Source organism: Aulonocara sp. 'chitande type north' Nkhata Bay, linkage group LG3, assembly GCF_057382095.1.
Source record: "Aulonocara sp. 'chitande type north' Nkhata Bay isolate Kocher_YH1m ecotype deep benthic linkage group LG3, A_spYH_male_GT1.1, whole genome shotgun sequence".
Taxonomy (NCBI): Eukaryota; Metazoa; Chordata; class Actinopteri; order Cichliformes; family Cichlidae; genus Aulonocara; species Aulonocara sp. 'chitande type north' Nkhata Bay.
This window is the reverse complement of record NC_141346.1, coordinates 14419748-14437910: the sequence shown is the minus strand read 5'-3', so window position 1 is coordinate 14437910 and position 18163 is coordinate 14419748. Positions and strand designations below refer to the sequence as shown.

The 18163-nt window shown below is 40.9% G+C and overlaps 1 protein-coding gene across 1 annotated transcript; it reads left to right on the top strand.

The window, feature by feature from the left end:
* Window positions 1-7912: 7912 nt before the first annotated feature.
* On the top strand, window positions 7913-13443 carry LOC147334090 (Fc receptor-like protein 5). Its single transcript, XM_086285870.1, has 6 exons — window positions 7913-7919; window positions 8189-8452; window positions 8532-8777; window positions 8864-9016; window positions 11274-11385; window positions 12898-13443. Exons 1-6 carry the CDS (start codon window positions 7913-7915, stop codon window positions 12902-12904), a joined length of 789 nt encoding a protein of 262 aa, XP_086141996.1. The 3' UTR covers window positions 12905-13443.
* Window positions 13444-18163: the final 4720 nt, after the last annotated feature.

Here is an 18163-nt window from a genome sequence, read left to right as displayed (position 1 = left end):
TGTGGCAATAATGAATTAAAATCAGAAATAATTAATTACATAAATATTTACGACACATGTAATTAATTAATTATTGCCACATTTAATTAACTATTTAATGGTGTATTTAATTAATTCATTATGGCAGTCCTGGCGTTCCATACATCTTCACCACCCTTTGCCCAGTATATCCACTCTCCTTCCTCTGCACACGTCCAAACCATCATAACCTTTTTACGTCTTTAAGATGTGGCTGTAGTTTAGCTAACTTGATGTTTTTCTGTTGACACGGGTGGACAGTTCCAACCTGCACTAAACACTGTGTTGTAATTGTGATGGTTTTATAATTTCATTTTCTTAAATTTCACACATGGCATCACATCTGAGTAGTGTTTACCTGCCTCGTCCATCTTTGTCACAGCTGCAAAATGAAATAGATAAACACCGTGGAGCATGATGCAGGGGCTTTATTTAAGAGGTCAGTACAGGTTAGGTGTCAAAGCAGGTTATTTATTCAAAACTAAAATTTGTTTTCCCACTGTTGTGTAGTTTTCTCTCAGTGAGAAAACTACAGGATACAATGATATGCAAGGCTCTTAAATTTTACTTACAGTAGAACATAGAAAATATCAAATTATTAATCTGAGATTTTTGTTCTGTTTCAAAAAAAATATGAACTTATTTTGAATTGATGGCAGCAACACGTCTAAATCTCTGGATCCAACATGCAGGCAGGAAGTAGTCTGAACAGGGCAAGCAGCATAATTAGTAAATAAACATACTTTTTGAGGGCCCATGTGGACCTAAAATGTGGACACTGACTGTAAGGATGTTTCTGACTATGTGCTGCCCTCTAGTGCCTGAGACCAATTCGGAGCTGCCTTGTTTTGCTTTATTAATTTATAGTTCTGTTCTACTTTGTAATTCGTGTTCTCTTTATTAGTAAACCACACTGACACAGCACTTGACTCTCTGTAATTCTTACCTGGATGATAACTGGAACCTGTAAAACTTTATAAGAAGAGGTGGTCGTCGAGTTAGTGGCACACTTTTTACTGTGGAAACAAAGGCAAACAAGCAAAGGATGAAGAAATAAAAGATAATAAACACTAAATCTGAACTCGTTATGTGCTGCGAGGGTCTCTGAAAACACTGAATATAAAAAGTTAAAAATATAAATATTAACCTGCAGCTACGGTGGCCCTGAGAGGCCAAATGGACTGCAATGGACTGTTTTCTTAAGTTGCAGGTTTTTTTCCCCGTTCAATGCCTACAGTCTACAGCTAATTTCAAACAACTGCTGTGATATTATTGGCTTAAAAAACAAGGTCGACCTTCTGGGTTTTTTTCTTTTTAAAAAACAAGTTCATATTTGACTTAAATTCACTTTGCAAACATTTCATTTCTCTTTCACGATGTTTATTCCTTCTTATTTAAACTTCCAGCCTTTTGTGTGACCTGTGAAACCTCAGTTCACACAATCACCAACAGGGGGCAACGATGAGCTGACCTCATGGGCCAAAAGGTCACATTGATTATGAAATCGCTCCAATGCGACACTTCTCCATCTGTTCAGATCCAAAATAACTTCTCACTGTTGTGTAATGATTCTTCATCCCCAGCAGACGAGAGAAACGCTGTAACAAGAAGGTTTTACCGTCTGTGTCAGTTTCACTTCCTCCTTCCTGTGACGGTGTGAGGCCTGCATCAGCACCACACTGCAGCAGCAATGATTGATAACACAAACACTCAGACAAACATCCTCAGCAGCCTGATAACACAGTGTGAAACTACCCACAACTGTGAAACAATCAGTTTGTCTTCATTGTTTCATAAAACCACAGAAAGATTATGAAACAACCTCCGTCTGAGGAGTGACACACCGAGACATGAAACACACCGAGACCCGAAACATCAGAGCTGTGAAATGTAGAGAAAGGGAATTCCCGACATACACTGAAGGGGTTAAATCTGTAGATGGTGCAGGAGGAGAAGCTGGAGATGACTGATATGCAGTGATGGGAATAACGGCGTTACTTTTTTCAGTAACTAGTAATCTAACTAATTACTATTCCTATCGTTACAACGCAGTTACAGTTACTAACAAGAAAATGTGGTCCGTTACTATTTTTCAACAAACAGACGGTTGAAGCTGTGTTCAGCTTACCGCATCATCACGATCACTGTCTAGCACATGATCAACGGTTAATTACGGTACCGGCCGGAGTACCGGGAGCAGTTTGGAAGAACAAAAAGACGCGGAGACTGTTCTAAATTGTCATCCCAAACTAACTCAAAGTTTATTCTTTTGTGCAGCAGTTTTTATAGGCAGAAGGGTTCGTGTGTCAACAAGTTTCAAGTTACAACCATATAAGGAAGTTCCCCCTAGCTCTGAAAGGGGCCTTCTATAATCTCAACATACCTTTGACAGGTCCGTTAAACACTAGACAGTTAGAATCCTTTAGTGATATAAGTTTGCACATGGTAGAATACTGCATGTAGTTATTTGCATTAGGAAATGTTTAACCATATATACCTAGAGGCACACAATCAATTGTGTGTGATCTTTAGCAGGCTGCAAGCTTGGTGTGCACTCCAGGAATGCACCCCCACGTCCTGTGAGCATGAGAGCTTGCACCTTGTCCCATTGTTCCACGGCAGGATCAACGCAGAAATGCCTTCTTTACATATAGATCAACTGTTGGATTTTCCAGACCAGCAGGCCAAGGAAAGTCGCCCATGGGGTCACAGCAAGAGGAGATGAGGTTCAAACAAAGGGCATTGCAGAAACAGGGTCCTTTGTATAATATCATCAAAAACAATACTCAGCAAATGCTACCATGGTATCAAAATATCACAACAGTTACAGTTACTAACAAGAAAATGTGGCCCGTTACTATTTTTCAACAAACAGACGGTTGAAGCTGTGTTCAGCTTACCGCATCAGTTGCAGGCAAGTACAGTGGGGCAAAAAAGTATTTAGTCAGCCACCGATTGTGCAAGTTCCCCCACTTAAAATGATGACAGAGGTCAGTAATTTGCACCAGAGGTACACTTCAACTGTGAGAGACAGAATGTGAAAAAAAAAATCCATGAATCCACATGGTAGGATTTGTAAAGAATTTATTCGTAAATCAGGGTGGAAAATAAGTATTTGGTCACCTCAAACAAGGAAAATCTCTGGCTCTCACAGACCTGTAACGTCTTCTGTAAGACGCTTTTCTGTCCCCCACTCGTTACCTGTATGAATGGCACCTGTTTGAACTCATCATCTGTATAAAAGACACCTGTCCACAGCCTCAAACAGTCAGACTCCAAACTCCGCCATGGCCAAGACCAAAGAGCTTTCGAAGGACACCAGGAAAAGTATTGTAGACCTGCACCAGACTGGGAAGAGTGAATCTACAATAGGCAAGCAGCTTGGTGTGAAAAAATCAACTGTGGGAGCAATCATCAGAAAATGGAAGACATACAAGACCACTGATAATCTCCCTCCATCTGGGGCTCCACGCAAGATCTCATCCCGTGGGGTCAAAATGATCATGAGAACGTTGAGCAAAGATCCCAGAACCACACGGGGGGACCTGGTGAATGACCTGCAGAGAGCTGGGACCAAAGTAACAAAGGTCACCATCAGTAACACACTACAACGGCAGGGAATCAAATCCCGCAGTGCCAGACGTGTTCCGCTGCTGAAGCCAGTGCATGTCCAGGCCCGTCTGAAGTTTGCCAGAGAGCACATGGATGATACAGCAGAGGATTGGGAGAATGTCATGTGGTCAGATGAAACCAAAGTAGAACTTTTTGGTATAAACTCAACTCGTCGTGTTTGGAGGAAGAAGAATACTGAGTTGCATCCCAAGAACACCATACCTACTGTGAAGCATGGGGGTGGAAACATCATGCTATGGGGCTGTTTTTCTGCCAAGGGGACAGGACGACTGATCCGTGTTAAGGACAGAATGAATGGGGCCATGTATCGTGAGATTTTGAGCCAAAACCTCCTTCCATCAGTGAGAACTTTGAAGATGAAACGAGGCTGGGTCTTCCAACATGACAATGATCCAAAACACACGGCCCGGGCAACAAAGGAGTGGCTCCGTAAGAAGCATTTGAAAGTCCTGGAGTGGCCTAGCCAGTCTCCAGACCTCAACCCCATAGAAAATCTGTGGCGGGAGTTGAAAGTCCGTGTTGCTCGGCGACAGCCCCAAAACATCACTGCTCTCGAGAAGATCTGCATGGAGGAATGGGCCAAAATACCAGCTACTGTGTGTGCAAACCTGGTAAAGACCTATAGTAAACGTTTGACCTCTGTTATTGCCAACAAAGGTTATGTTACAAAGTATTGAGTTGTATTTTTGTTATTGACCAAATACTTATTTTCCACCCTGATTTACCAATAAATTCTTTACAAATCCTACCATGTGGATTCATGGATTTTTCTTTCACATTCTGTCTCTCACAGTTGAAGTGTACCTCTGGTGCAAATTACTGACCTCTGTCATCATTTTAAGTGGGGGAACTTGCACAATCGGTGGCTGACTAAATACTTTTTTGCCCCACTGTAGCTGTAAGTAATCTGGGCGCTACAGCTTTAAGCAGCTGCGAGCTCCCACGGACGGTAATCACGATCACTGTCTAGCACTAGCATCTAACACCTGGAGCTCAGGGGGGCAAAACAATCGCGTGAGTGCTGCTGTTTGACTGAGGAAGAATAAAGTAGTCGTGGTAAGTCAATCACATGACCACTTAAAGACAAAGCAACAAGGTGATAGATACCAGTTTGTAAACTGTGTTGATAGGCCACGTAAAACCAGAGCCATGATAAACAATACGCTGCGTTTTTTCCTCAATAGTTTCGTCACGTTTACTGTCGGCAACCTGCGGCTCTTTAGTCCTTATAGTACAGAACCTGCGGCTCTGCGTGGTTTGGGAAAATAAATTAGAAGTATTTAGCTGAAGTGTAATTTATTTATGTTCTTTTTTTAACTTGTAGTTCTAAATTGGAAGATTATTGTGATATTGAAATAGAAAAATAAAATTATATTTTATTTTTCTATTATTTTTTCATCGCTCAAAATAAGCGTCACACTTGCGGAAGCCAATTATGGATCTTCGGATCCACATTATGTCAGCAGCTGTTCTCCACCGTGAACTATGTTAAAAACAAACACCGCTCACGTCTCACAGCTTACAGTTCTGCGTGAAGATGAAAGTGACTTCGTACAGCCCCGATTTGCAGACGCTGTGCGCAGAGGTTCAGGAGCAGAAGTCTTATTGTAAACATATCACGGCAGACCCGACGATGTTTACATGAACTCGCTTTTCAGCATCTCTTTATTGACCACTTTTCACACACGCTGTACGCTGTACGCATACAGCCGGCTGTAGCTTTTCAGCTCACAGCCCGACACACACCAACACAACAGCAGAGAGAGCACAGACGTTAAGGCGGCGAGGCGTGATTGCTGGTGCCGCTCAGGTGCGTCCGCCTCCCCTACAGCGGCGCTGCAGACTGCGCTCCGCCAGACACACTAAACCCTGGTAAAATATATATTTAAAAATTCTATTATGAATAATAATATATTATATTATTATTATTATCTATTATATATAATAATATATTATTCATCTTTTAGCAGCATAGTGTTTTTGTTCCAATTATTTTTTAAAAGTCAGGTCAAGGCTCCAACAGCCCAAAGGCGATATGAGGGTGGTGGCTCACAACAGTTTTTGTTTGCTGGATCATTTTAGTTCAACTGGGTGTCTTTCCTTTTGTTATATCTCTTTAAGAGTTCAAAATGTGTTAATTACATAAATAAAATGTAATTTTCTCTGTAGCACTTCATGGATTTCAAAAGCAGCACACCTTAGTTGTTCACACAAAGCATAAAAAGTAAAAAACAATATATACAGTGTTATCTTCATTTTAGATGTCACAAATATTTGTGGATCCCAGTGTTTTCTTTTGCGTGGAAACCGGGTCCAAATGGCTCTTTGGGTGTTAAAGGTTGCAGACTAGCAAGCATTCTCTGCTTATGAGCAAAACAAAAAACAAAAACAGGGGAAGTTTTAGGAGTGAGGGCGAGAGAGAGAGAGAGTTTAGAGATGTGAGAGATTTGTGATGTTTAGCATGTTTTGAGTGTGTAGTTAATGTGTTGTCTGTGTAGTTAGTGTGTAGTGTGTGGATAGTTTTGTGTTGTGTGTCAGAACAATGAGGCGACTGCTGTCTCCAGGTAGAAACAGCAGTGATACACCTGCTGCTGTCAGACCTGCAGGTATCAGGCTGTGATGTTCTCCTTTATAGAGGAAAGAAATTATTTTTTGGAGTGGCACAAATAATTTGTGGCATCTTATTGAAGAACAGCTGATTGTTCTGTAAATAGTTTGAAATGGTTATTTAAAAAAGGGTAAAAGGTAAATTTATGCAAATAACTTTGTTTGCAAAACTTGTGCATAGGATTTTAAAATTGACAATTTATATTTGCATTTAAAGTTATGAAAGATCATCATTAAACATATTTGTGGTTGTTACAGTAAAAAATATCACTTTTTCTACTCTGATTTTATGTTTTTTGTCTGATTTTAGATCAATTGTGTTAATACAGTATATCAACATGAAAACATAACTGTAGATTCAGACACGTGAGGTTGTGCTGAAAAGAATGATACCAAACAAGGCAAAGTAAAGAGTTTTTAGGGGTAAAATATAGAGGGAGAATCAAAAGTAGTTAAAAATGGGCAATTATACCCTGGACCCTGGCTTAAACGTTTTTTGTTTTTTTTAAGTAACGCAATAGTTACTTTTCAAGTAATTAATTACTTTTAGAATTTGTAACTCAGTTATTAACTCAGTTACTTTTTTGAAGAAGTAACTAGTAACTATAATTAATTACTTTTTCAAAGTAACTTGCCCAACACTGCTGATATGTAGCCGACACAGCGATGAAACAGACCTCCTGTGATACTGTGGAGAAAGACTACGAGTAGCAGCTGTGAGCAGCGTCACCTGCAGGTAGATGAGCTGATCTCAGTGCTGACACGTGTTGACACATGCTAGTGTTTCTAAGACAAATGACTTTAGTCGTAAACACAAGAGACAGACAGGGGGCGTAACTGATGCCTGACCAGCTTCAAACTTTGTCCACCAACAGGATGGTGTTGGAGGATGGAGGATTCTGTTAATTATATCCCAGCTACAATTATCACAGAGACAAGCAACTTAATATAAAATGTTTTGCAATAACAAGTTTATATTCTGAAATAGATGTATCACATGAATGAATCATTAAGAGGTTAGGAATCCACCACTATCGCTGTACAAATAGAGGAAGAAACAGACTCAGAGGAAGAGGGCGGGCTTTACTTGGTGTCAGTGACAGAAATGAAAAAAGCTCAAATGAGTGAGAAGGACGATGAAGGAAACATCTGTGCTGTGTCTGCTCTGTAAGTAGAATCTCTGTGTTTGTTTGAATTCTTGTACTTTGACTGTCTGCTCTCCTGATAACTGATGATGGAGGAGAAGACATGAAAAACAAATCAGGCTGAATTCAAGTTCAAACACCACGAGGACCAACTGCAGGTCTGAAGTTTCACAGAGTTACTGATGAATTTATGAGTGAAAAGCTGAAATAAAATGTTGGTGTTTGTGTGAACAGAGCAGAGGACAGACCTTAGTTCAGTACTAGTTGTTTGTATGTATTCAGTGTAACTATAATGTAACTTGAAGGACTTCCTTGTTCTACAATAACTACAGAAGCAGCTCATGAAGCATGAAATGATGTGATCAGTTTTATTTAATAATTCTGATCATCGAGAAGTAGAAATTGAAATCCTGGAGTCTCTGGTTTAGTACGAGCAGCTTTTTGCTGACCTGGTTTAGATCCACGTTTCCTCTGACAGGAAGATCAAACTGGGCTGTAGGCGACACAACATGGAGAGTTTGATGTTTCTGTCTTAGAGGGAAACATCAAATAATACAAAGTTGTTCTGAGTGATCACCTTTGTGTGTTTATGTCAAATCAACCTGAGTGTTGTTTCTCTTTAGTTCTGATCTCACTGCTGAGCTGCACAACAAACCAAGGTCAGTAACCTTCTTCTGTCACAGTTTAAACCTGATCAACTCTGACAGGTTTTACACATTTGGATTAAAACTTTCAGTAAAGATCTCAAAGACGTGATCATCAGTTTTTCATTGTAACCCTCACAGCTCGTCTGACTGTGAGTCCCAGCAGCTCTCAGTTCTTTGAAGGAGACTTTGTGTCTCTGAGCTGTGAGGAGGACGACAGCTCTGCTGGATGGACTCTGAGGAGAAACACAAGCAAACGACAGAGGACTCAGTGTGGAGATGGGTGGGGAGAAGGTGCTGGTTCTTCCTGTAACATGACTATGATGGTGCCTCATGACAGTGGAGTTTACTGGTGTGAGTCCAGAGAGGGTCCCATCAGTAACATGGTTAACCTGACAGTCCCTGGTAAGCTGAGTGTGTGGAGTTAGTGTTGATGAAGCTGTGTGTAAATGGATGAAATGCTGTAGTTTGTCTCTGTGTTGAGGTGGATCAGTGATCCTGCAGAGTCCTGTCCTCCCTGTGATGGAGGGAGATGACGTCACTCTGCTCTGTAAAACAAAGACCACTCCCTCCAACCTCCCAGCTGCTTTCTATAAAGATGGCTCCCTCATCAGGAAGCAGCCTACAGGTCACATGACCATCCAGCATGTTTCCAGGTCTGATGAAGGCCTCTACAAGTGTGACATCAGCGGTCATGGAGAGTCTCCATCCAGCTGGATCACTGTCACAGGTGACACACTCACCTGTCTGTGTTTCTGCAGCTTTCAACATTCACAATGTGACGACAACTTAATGACTGTGTTTGCTTTATTTTAGGGGAACACACCACCACACCTCCTCCTTCACTCTCTCCTCCATCACTCTTTCCTCCTGTTTTCTCTGTATTGTCTGTTGGATCAGTCTTTCTTGTGGTTCTACTGGTGTTACTGGTTCTGCTGGTGAGACAAGATGTTGAGAGGAAAGTTGAAGGTGAGACTCAGACTTTTGTAAATTTACATTTTACGCACACTTCAATGTCTCCAAATGTAGACGTTTTCTTAGATTAAAGGACCATTTAGATGATTTTACAGTAAAATATTTTTGCTATTAAATTTGAAAATGTCAGCAGATGAAGGTAAAGCTGCAGAGCATCAGTCGTGCCAGTAAAACAAAGCAGAGGTGATATTTATGGATTTTACAGATTTGAGAAGCATTCTTTTTATACTCTTTGGGAAGTAAGAACATTTAATAATTTAACATTGAGCACATTTGTAAATACATTCTGACATCTGTGTTGCACTGTGGTGCAGTAGATGGGTTTGATTCCAGCAGCTGACTGCTTCTGTCTGTGTGGAGTTTCTTAGCGTGTTCTCCCTGTGACTGAGTGGGTTCTCTCCGGGTACTCCAGCTTCTCCCACAGTCCAGGAAAAGTTTTTGTGTGTTAGAAGACAACTGACACGTGTGTGAGTCAGCGTTCACTGTTCTGTGTCAGCCAGTTCAACAGTGCAACTCGCTGATGTGTTGTAGCATGAATAAAATATCTCAGAGTTGTTTGATTCAAATGAGACTTGTCTACATTTTCTTAGAACCACGTGTGGTTGCGAACAATGATGTAGGTCCACCGTTTATGAACCAGTCTGGATGTGTTCAGATTGTTTCCAATAGGAAACAATCTGAACACATCCAGCATCACAGATGCTAATAGAGTATACTCTGTTAGCATCTGTGATGCTGGATGGCTAATTGTCATACAGGTTTTAAATTATTAACCTTTAATATCATGATTTTTGGGCCACATCTGGATCACAGAGTATTTGGCAGTGCAGTAGCGGCACATATGAGGCCCAGATGTGGTTCACAAACAAGTGGTTGAGATGAGACACATAAAGAGGCCAAAGATCATCAAATGTGTGTTTTCAGCCTCTCAAATGGTTCTTTAGTTAAAGCTTCATTTCTAAAGCTCTGCATGTAAAACACAGAAGCAACATGCTGCTGACAACCGCAGTTAGTCTGAACCTGGTGAGAATTCTCACTGCACCGGGTTTTTCGAGCTTGTGGTGAGGCTTCTCAGGCTGCACTGAAAGAAGCTTCGTGGATGCCACCTTCCTGTTCACACAAACTCATGGCCGTTCTGTCGGTCATTCATTGGTTCACAGCAGAGGTGCTGAGAGAAGAAAAAAGGTGTGAATGGCTTCTGCATTTTTTAAATTCAACACTCACTCTCTGCAAGATGCAGTTTTAAAAACTGTGTTTTGACACAGCTGTGCTGCAGTAATTAAAATGTTTAATTCTTCAGAGAGTGATGCAGTTCATACCAGTTATGAACAAGCAGCGTTCAGATCGAACAGACCGAGATGTGCAGTTGCTCTTCTCATTTAACTTTTAAAAGAGTCTTTAATTCTCCTTGCAGTCACTGAGTGACATCATGACTCAGGTTCAAGCTTAGATCAGACCTGTGGATGATATTAAACTGAGATATAAATAAAAGCCAGCCTGTCCTTTAAAGAGATATGAACAACACAGTCACTTATAGATTTGCTCTAAAGAGGAAGCAGCTAAACAACTTCCTTTCTGTCTTTAAATGTTCCTCTCACACACAAGACTAAGCAGCCTTTCAGCTGTAGATAAAGATGAACCATTTTGAACAGTGAATAATACAAAGCAGCTCTGGTAGAGCTCATGTAAGATATATATATATATATATATATATATATATATATATATATATATATATATATATATATATATCATATAAGATAAAGAGCAGGATTTTGGTCTGAGTGCAGCACAAACTTGAAACAAAATCAACCAAATAAAAAGCAAACATCTGTGTCTCAGTCCAGATGTTTGCTTTGGTACACCACATGCATACATGTACTGGTAGTTGTGTCTCCAGTCAAACAATGGAAAGTGTGCACTTTACTGGACTAAACGCCTGCAGCATTTCACTGTGTATGTGGTATTCAGGGAAGGAACTTTCAAACTTCTCTTGCAAGTGTCTGTTTATCCAGGCTAGGGGCCAGTATTATGAAGACTGGGGCCAGTGGGATTATGTTAAATGTCTGTTATACTGACTACTGCAGTTTCTCAACATTCAGAGATGCATTCAGAAAGCAGTCCTACATATTTGTTTAATATGTGCATTGAAGGACGGCTTTATGTCTTTAAGACATTCCTGCAGTTTAACTAATTGGTGTGTGTTATCTGGCTACATGGAAAGATAAAGCAACTCTGTTTCATTTTGCAGAGACTGATACAGCTGTGGTCTACTCAGCAGTAAGAGCTGAAGACATCAGGAATGGACAAACAACCATCAGAACAAGGCCATCCAGGTCTTGCTGCCTTTTAACAGAAACAAGGTGGCTGTCACTCCGTTTCCAGCAATCATGCTAAGCTAAGCTAATATAACCAAATTAAACTAGATCATCTAGAATACGCTCTCATTAGCATAGCGTTGCACCAGGGCAACAGAAAGTTTCTTTAAGCCTCTTATCCAGTACATGTGAACTTAAATGATGCCAACCAACCTGAGTGTTTGGAAAAGTTCAATAACATGTAGGAAGCTTGGTCCTTTAAGGGTGAAGCCTGATGGGAAATGTATTGGGGGTGTGTGTAGCGGGAGTGCCTGTGGGTGTGTGTGTGTTTCAACATCCTCGTGATGTTGAAACAGCTTTCTACGCCAGAGACGTGTGGATGAGCAAATGTTGCCAATTAGGGGCAAGAGCAAATTCAAGCAGTACCTGCCCTGTAAATCTGGAAAACAGGGTTTCGGAATATTGCTGGATTATTTCAGTTCAGTTCAATTTTATTTACACAGTGTCAAAACACAGCAATTCACACAGTTGTGAAATTTACATTGGGTTGCTGTGCAACCAAGCTTGGGCCAAGTGGAAATGTGGTCCTAAACTTGGAATTACACAAAGTCCAAATCCAAATCCAAAAAAGAAAGCAAGAAGAGAGAATGAAACAGTAGTGGGGTATATGTAAAGAGAAGTGGAAGAAGCAGAGACCCAGAGTTCTCATTCAAAATCAGATTGAGACATTATAATATAATATATCACTCTGGCCAACAACATATTCACCAACCCCATCACTCAGCTGGTCCTGAAGATGGCCGTCCCTCCCTGAGTCCGGTTCTGCTGGAGCTTTCTTCCTGTGAAAAGGGAGTTTTCCCTTCCTACTGCAGCCAAGTGCTTGCTTATAGGGAGTCATCTAATTGTCAGGGTTTTCTCTACATTGTTGAATGGTCATTACATTACAATATATACCACCTTGAGGCAATTGTTCTTGTGATTTGGGGCAATGCAAATAAAAGTGAAGTGAATCAAACAGGGCATGGTGCAGGGTTCCTGAGTGGACATCTGTTTTACAGCACAGAGGAACTTTTTGGGAAAGTTTCACACAGAATAAAAACAATGTCTCAAACCATGAGAATCAGTATGACATGATACTGTACTATTCAAACCTGAGTCTGTATCATGTTATATAAGTAAACGCGTTTTAAGTGTTTTTTTATGTTTTTATTCCTTAACCACAGTTGTGTAATGATGTGTGAGTTATAATTGCTCTGTTGTTTCTTTAGGGGATTTCTGAAATATAACATTTTTCTTTTGGCAATATAATTACCCAAAATTAGTGAGATGTTGAATAATTTTCAGCATGTACCGTCAAAATGTGTGCAGTAGAGGGTTTAAATGAAAAATATGAAGCAGGAAATGAGAAGAGTGAATCTACTTCAGATGTAAAGATTCAGTTTCTGTTATATCATGTTAGATTTAAACAGAGAGGGAAAAAAGTGGAGACAGAGCTTGTGAACGTCGTGAAGCACAATCGTGAATCAGATTGTTTGAACTGTGTGTGTTTGTGTTCAGACTTTAAACCAGAGCCAGACGTCGTCTACTCTTCACTGAAGTAGTCCACCAGTCCAACCACTGACGTCCAGCTGCTGGTTTCTAACTGGTCCCCCCAGCACCTCAGACCACAGGACATGTTTGAAGATTTCTTTATATATTTCATATTTTTTATGTTGTTTTTTTCACTTTCTAGACCAAAATGACTCAAATGCAAAATTTTGTTATGTTACTATGTCCCATGTCCTCGGTAACTGGTTGGAATTGTTGTAGTTCATTCATGATTGTTGGCTCTTGTTTCCCGTCAGTGATCTGTTTTCACTGGTTTTCTTCATGTGCTTCTGTGGGTTTCAAAAAACTGTCACATGGAAAATCTGACTAGTGTGATTGTTGCTAACACACACACAGCTTTAATGCAGAAAGCAAAGAATAAACGTTAAACTACAACCACAGACTGAACACAGCAGAAGCATCATTCAGTGGCCGCAGAAAACCTTCATGATGTTTGTGTTTGATGCTGCAGAGTTTTTATTTCAGGTTCAGGTCTGTTCATGTGTCTCTGCACAGCTGTAATTAAAATGTGTTCAGAGGGCCTCAGTGTCTGAATGGTTCCAGTTCAGCTCCATAACAGCAGCGTCCCTGGTTTGATTCCTGTGTTTCAGCTCATATCTGCCTCTCTCACTGAGGGACACACACACACACACACACACTGACACCTCACTGTCCTTGAACCAATAGAAAGCTGGTGCTCAGAGGAAGAGGGCGGGCTTTACTTGGTGTCAGTGACAGAAATGAAAAAAAGGTCAAATGAGTGAGAAGGACGATGAAGGAAACATCTGTGCTGTGTCTGCTCTGTAAGTAGAATCTCTGTGTTTGTTTGAATTCTTCTACTTTGACTGTCTGCTCTCCTGATAACTGATGATGGAGGAGAAGACATGAAAAACAAATCAGGCTGAATTCAAGTTCAAACACCACGAGGACCAACTGCAGGTCTGAACTGACTCTTTATCTTTGCTCAGGAGTCGAGGAAACACAGCAGGCAGTGAAAAGATCAAATCATTCACTCATTATATCAACACAGCTGAGAGTCTGAAATACGACATTTAACATTTTCATCCATTTAGTCAACTATATACTATAACTGCCTTTAAAGTTTTTGTGCTGCACAAAGTGACCGTTACTGTTTGTGGTTGAGCCGTTTGTGGTTTAAACAGAAACTAAAGGAGCTCAATTTTTCTTTTTCTGGGGACAGAAAAAAGAAGCTGCAGGTGTTTCCTCACAGGGTTGCCAATCTTATAAGGGGAAGTAACATGTCTGTGACCACAGGCCATGACTCTAAAGCAGTTTGGTTAAAAACCATCTTTTAGTTAATTTAGACCAGTGATCACTGCTCCTTTTGACGGACTTCACTCATTTCTATGAATGGATTTGACTTCAGTGACACCGGATCAAAAACAGGAAAATGAAAAATCAGAAACTGTCTAAACATTTAATTTCTGTTTACAGATTGTTTATTCCTCTTTGACTAAAACTCCAACCTTCATAATGAAATCACATTTTCTCTTTTATTTTATAAAGAGAAAAATATTTCATTTTTCTTAAATGTAATTTTGTAATTTTACTCAGTTACTGTAACTGAGTACTTTTACTCTTTTTCTAGTCTATTCACTGACATCTTAATCCTGGGTTCTCCTGAGCTTGAACCTGAACGTCAGACCAACCATCGACTGCAGGAGACATGAGCCTCAGACCATCTCACCATCACTATCTTCATCATCATCATCATCAGGTGTGTCATTTTTAGTTACAGGAGCGCAGCGACGACGGCCATGTTTGAGCTGTAACTCTTTTCTGAGTTTATGTAACCAGACACTTGTTCACATACACGAGTCAGCTATAACTAAATAATATTGATAAAATAAGTTGCAGTCGTTGTAGTTTTGCCTCTGCTCACCACCAAAGTAAGATTTCAGTCAAACAATCAAAGTGTAAGTGAAGTGCAGGCATTTTATAAAGTTTGACTGTAATTTTAAATGTAAGGCCCTCAGAGACGTCATCAGAAAAACAAAACAGTTTTAATGAAACTGCTGCCAGTCAGTCGTTCAGTTGCTTCATCCCCCCTGAGAACAGAGAACTGTATCAAAGCTGAAAGTCTGACCTGCATCACAGTGTTGCTGTATTAAAATCCACTGTGGTGCTGTACAGAGACATTTTACAAAAACATATGGACCTGATTGCATTTTCATGTCTTCGTATCAGGAACAGTTAACTGAAGACCATTTTTAAAATTAAATAAATATCACAAAGGTCCTGGGTTTGAGTCCTCCATCTGGTCAGGGCCTGTGTGGGTTCCTCCCACAGCCTGAATCACTAAGTGTGAACGGTCTCTTTGCCCTGTGACACGCTGGGTACCTCGTCTCTCGCCCGATGGCAGTGCCCCTGAATTAGGATCCCCAGCCTGTTATTTATTTATTTTAATTTAAAATGTGAATTATAGTGTTCTCTCAGTCATCAGAACCAAACAGAAGGATTTCATTTTTCAGAGTCATAAAATACTTATGATAAATTCAGCCTATGAAAACGTATCTTTTCCTATAAACATGTCCTCTGGGATCAAACGGTCATTAGAAGCAAGAATTCAGTCATATGTATATATTATTAATGCTGTTAGTCTTACTATTATTGTCCCTCTCTGTAGCCCACCTTTCAGACAATCGCTGGCATGAGAATCACGGATTGTCCTCAGCTACTTTGTCATGTCTCTGTCTACGTCGTGCCTGATTAGACTTGTAGCATTCGTAAGAGACAGTCCTCAGGTACACCACGATTCCGAAGAAATCTCAGAAGCGGGCTATCAGTGTTTGTGTCCATGTTGAAAGCAGGGCATTCAAAGTTAAGTGCCAGTTCTGAAGAGCGTGAGCTCTCCACAACTACCATGGATTTGGGTTTCCGAATGCAACACGTTTTACGTTCTTACAATAAAATGTTTTATTGTAATGGTATTTTTTTTACGTTTGCACAATATATGATCACGTTCGTACAATATGATATTTATATTGTACGAACATGATAATTATGTATATTGTAATAACGTGATATTATGTTGTTCAAACGTGAAAAGTATATTGTACAGACAGGAAAAGTATCTTGTTAGAACAATAAACTTTTCACGTTATAACGTGATATACTTGTATTTTTCCTTTGCCTGGGTGGCAGCTCATACGCTTCCGTACCCTTAACAGATACTCTGACTCATAACTATCGTAAAACGCTACGACCGGAAGTAGAAACCTTTCGCGCATGCGGGGTACCGATCGGGTTTCCGGTGTTGTGCCAAAGTAGTTACCCCCGTCAAAAATTGTTTCCCCATTCACGGGAGCGCGCAAAGTAGGAGGAGCCACTTGCCCAGCTCCGTTCTGTACGCTACTTGTCACTGATCTGCAGTCGACGCGATAAAGAGTAAAAGCTGGAAAACAGCAGACTCGATGAATTTAATATTAGTTTCGTGACATTGTAATGTGCCGTGTGGAAGACAGTTTACCTTATACTGTACACTGAAATAACCTGCTGGGAATACTTTGTCTAGAAAAAGACTTTGATACTATAATACTGTAAAACCAGATGCGATCATGGAAACACGTTCCTCTCCAGTGACAGTAACACTGACTCTCTTTAGCTACTTGCATGCCATATGTCTTTGAGGATGATGTAGTAAGATGACTTAAAATGATATTAAAGTGTTTTAGGATGATAGTTTAGGGGATATTTGGTGTTTTAAAATAGGCAGTTTATATGTTTCAACTATTTGTGGATTGGCTACAGAGAAGGACTTAAGTGGGTCAGACTAGTCAAGCTCCTCTTTTTGTCAGTGTAAAGATGTTTTAACTAATCCCTGAGATATTTTAGTGTAAGAAAACAGAGCAGTTTCTTTTTTTTTGTCCCGTTTGGCTCTTTTGCCATCAGAATTATTGTCTAAAGGCGAAGAAAGATGCCCAATGGATTTACTTTACCAAATTGACCATCCCAGCCTTGCCATAATGGTCTATTTGATTCACCTTTGCTTTTATTGTTTATTTTATTCTATTTTATTTTCACTTGCTACACACGGGACAGACATGACTGGGGGAAAGAAAGAGAGGTAGGGAAAGAAAAACAGCGAGGAAGAGGAACGGTGATAAAGGACAAAAACAAAAACAAACAGACAAAAAATCCATATATCGATCACCTGGATCACCTGTCGAGCAAGAAATAAGAGAAACCAAGCAAAAAAAAAGCAACATAATAAACAACATCACAATGATATATGGGAATATAACAGTAAATACTAAATATTAAACATTATTGTGCAGCACGTAAGATCGACAGCGCACAGTGTGCTTTGAGGTAGGAGCCAAAAAGGGTGTAGTTTGTGTGTGTGAGCACCCGTGTGTACACCTGTGAGCATGGACGCGCTTGTTTTTAAAAGGTTCCTTCATGCAATAATCTGCTAGAGGGTGTGGGGGGGCCACAGCCCCGTCCTCCAGGGCATGAAGCAGGTGTGGAGGAGATCCAAACTCCAGACATCCAGAGGCCCTCAGAACACAAGAGACCAAGGAAGACCAACAGAGGGGCAGCCGCGCCACTGTCCCAGAAAGAGCTGAGGGGAGCCCCAGATGAGGGGTCATTCAGCAGCGGAGCAGAAGCCAGGGGGGGTTGCAGTGACGTGCCCGTGAGCTCCGCCGGCAGCCAGCTGTGCCAGAGTCACAAAGCTATACTCTAGCCCCGGGTCTAGGTACCCTTACCCCTGGAGGGGGAAACTGCACCCAGACCCAGGTAGTGTTACCCTTTTCTCTGGGGTGGAGAGAAGCAGACCGCCCCGACTCGGCAGCAGCAGGGAGGCCCCACACTCCAGACCCCAGTCGGATGGCCAACTCCTCCTCCCAGCCCCCCCGCCCCAACAGGCAACAGAGAACGGGGGTGTGTGAAGACTCCAAACCTCCCTCCTCCCGCTCGTATGTAGTGTTGATGCATGTGTATTCTAAGGTGCATTTAAAATCCAGGAGGGCATGGAGCTACCTGCCAGAGAGCAGCAGGTAAGCACATAGCCCCTCCTGATAGCCCTCAGTGTCTATATGCACTTAAAATTGAGAGGTGGGCAACGACGCCAGGGGTGAGACCAGAAGTTTTGGTCTAAGTTAACCAGACAGAGAGCAATTTGAACAATACCTCTTAATTTTTTACTACATGATAAAGAAATTCTGTTGTGGTAAATGAAAGAAATGTGTCAGCATGATTTAAATTGTAAGAA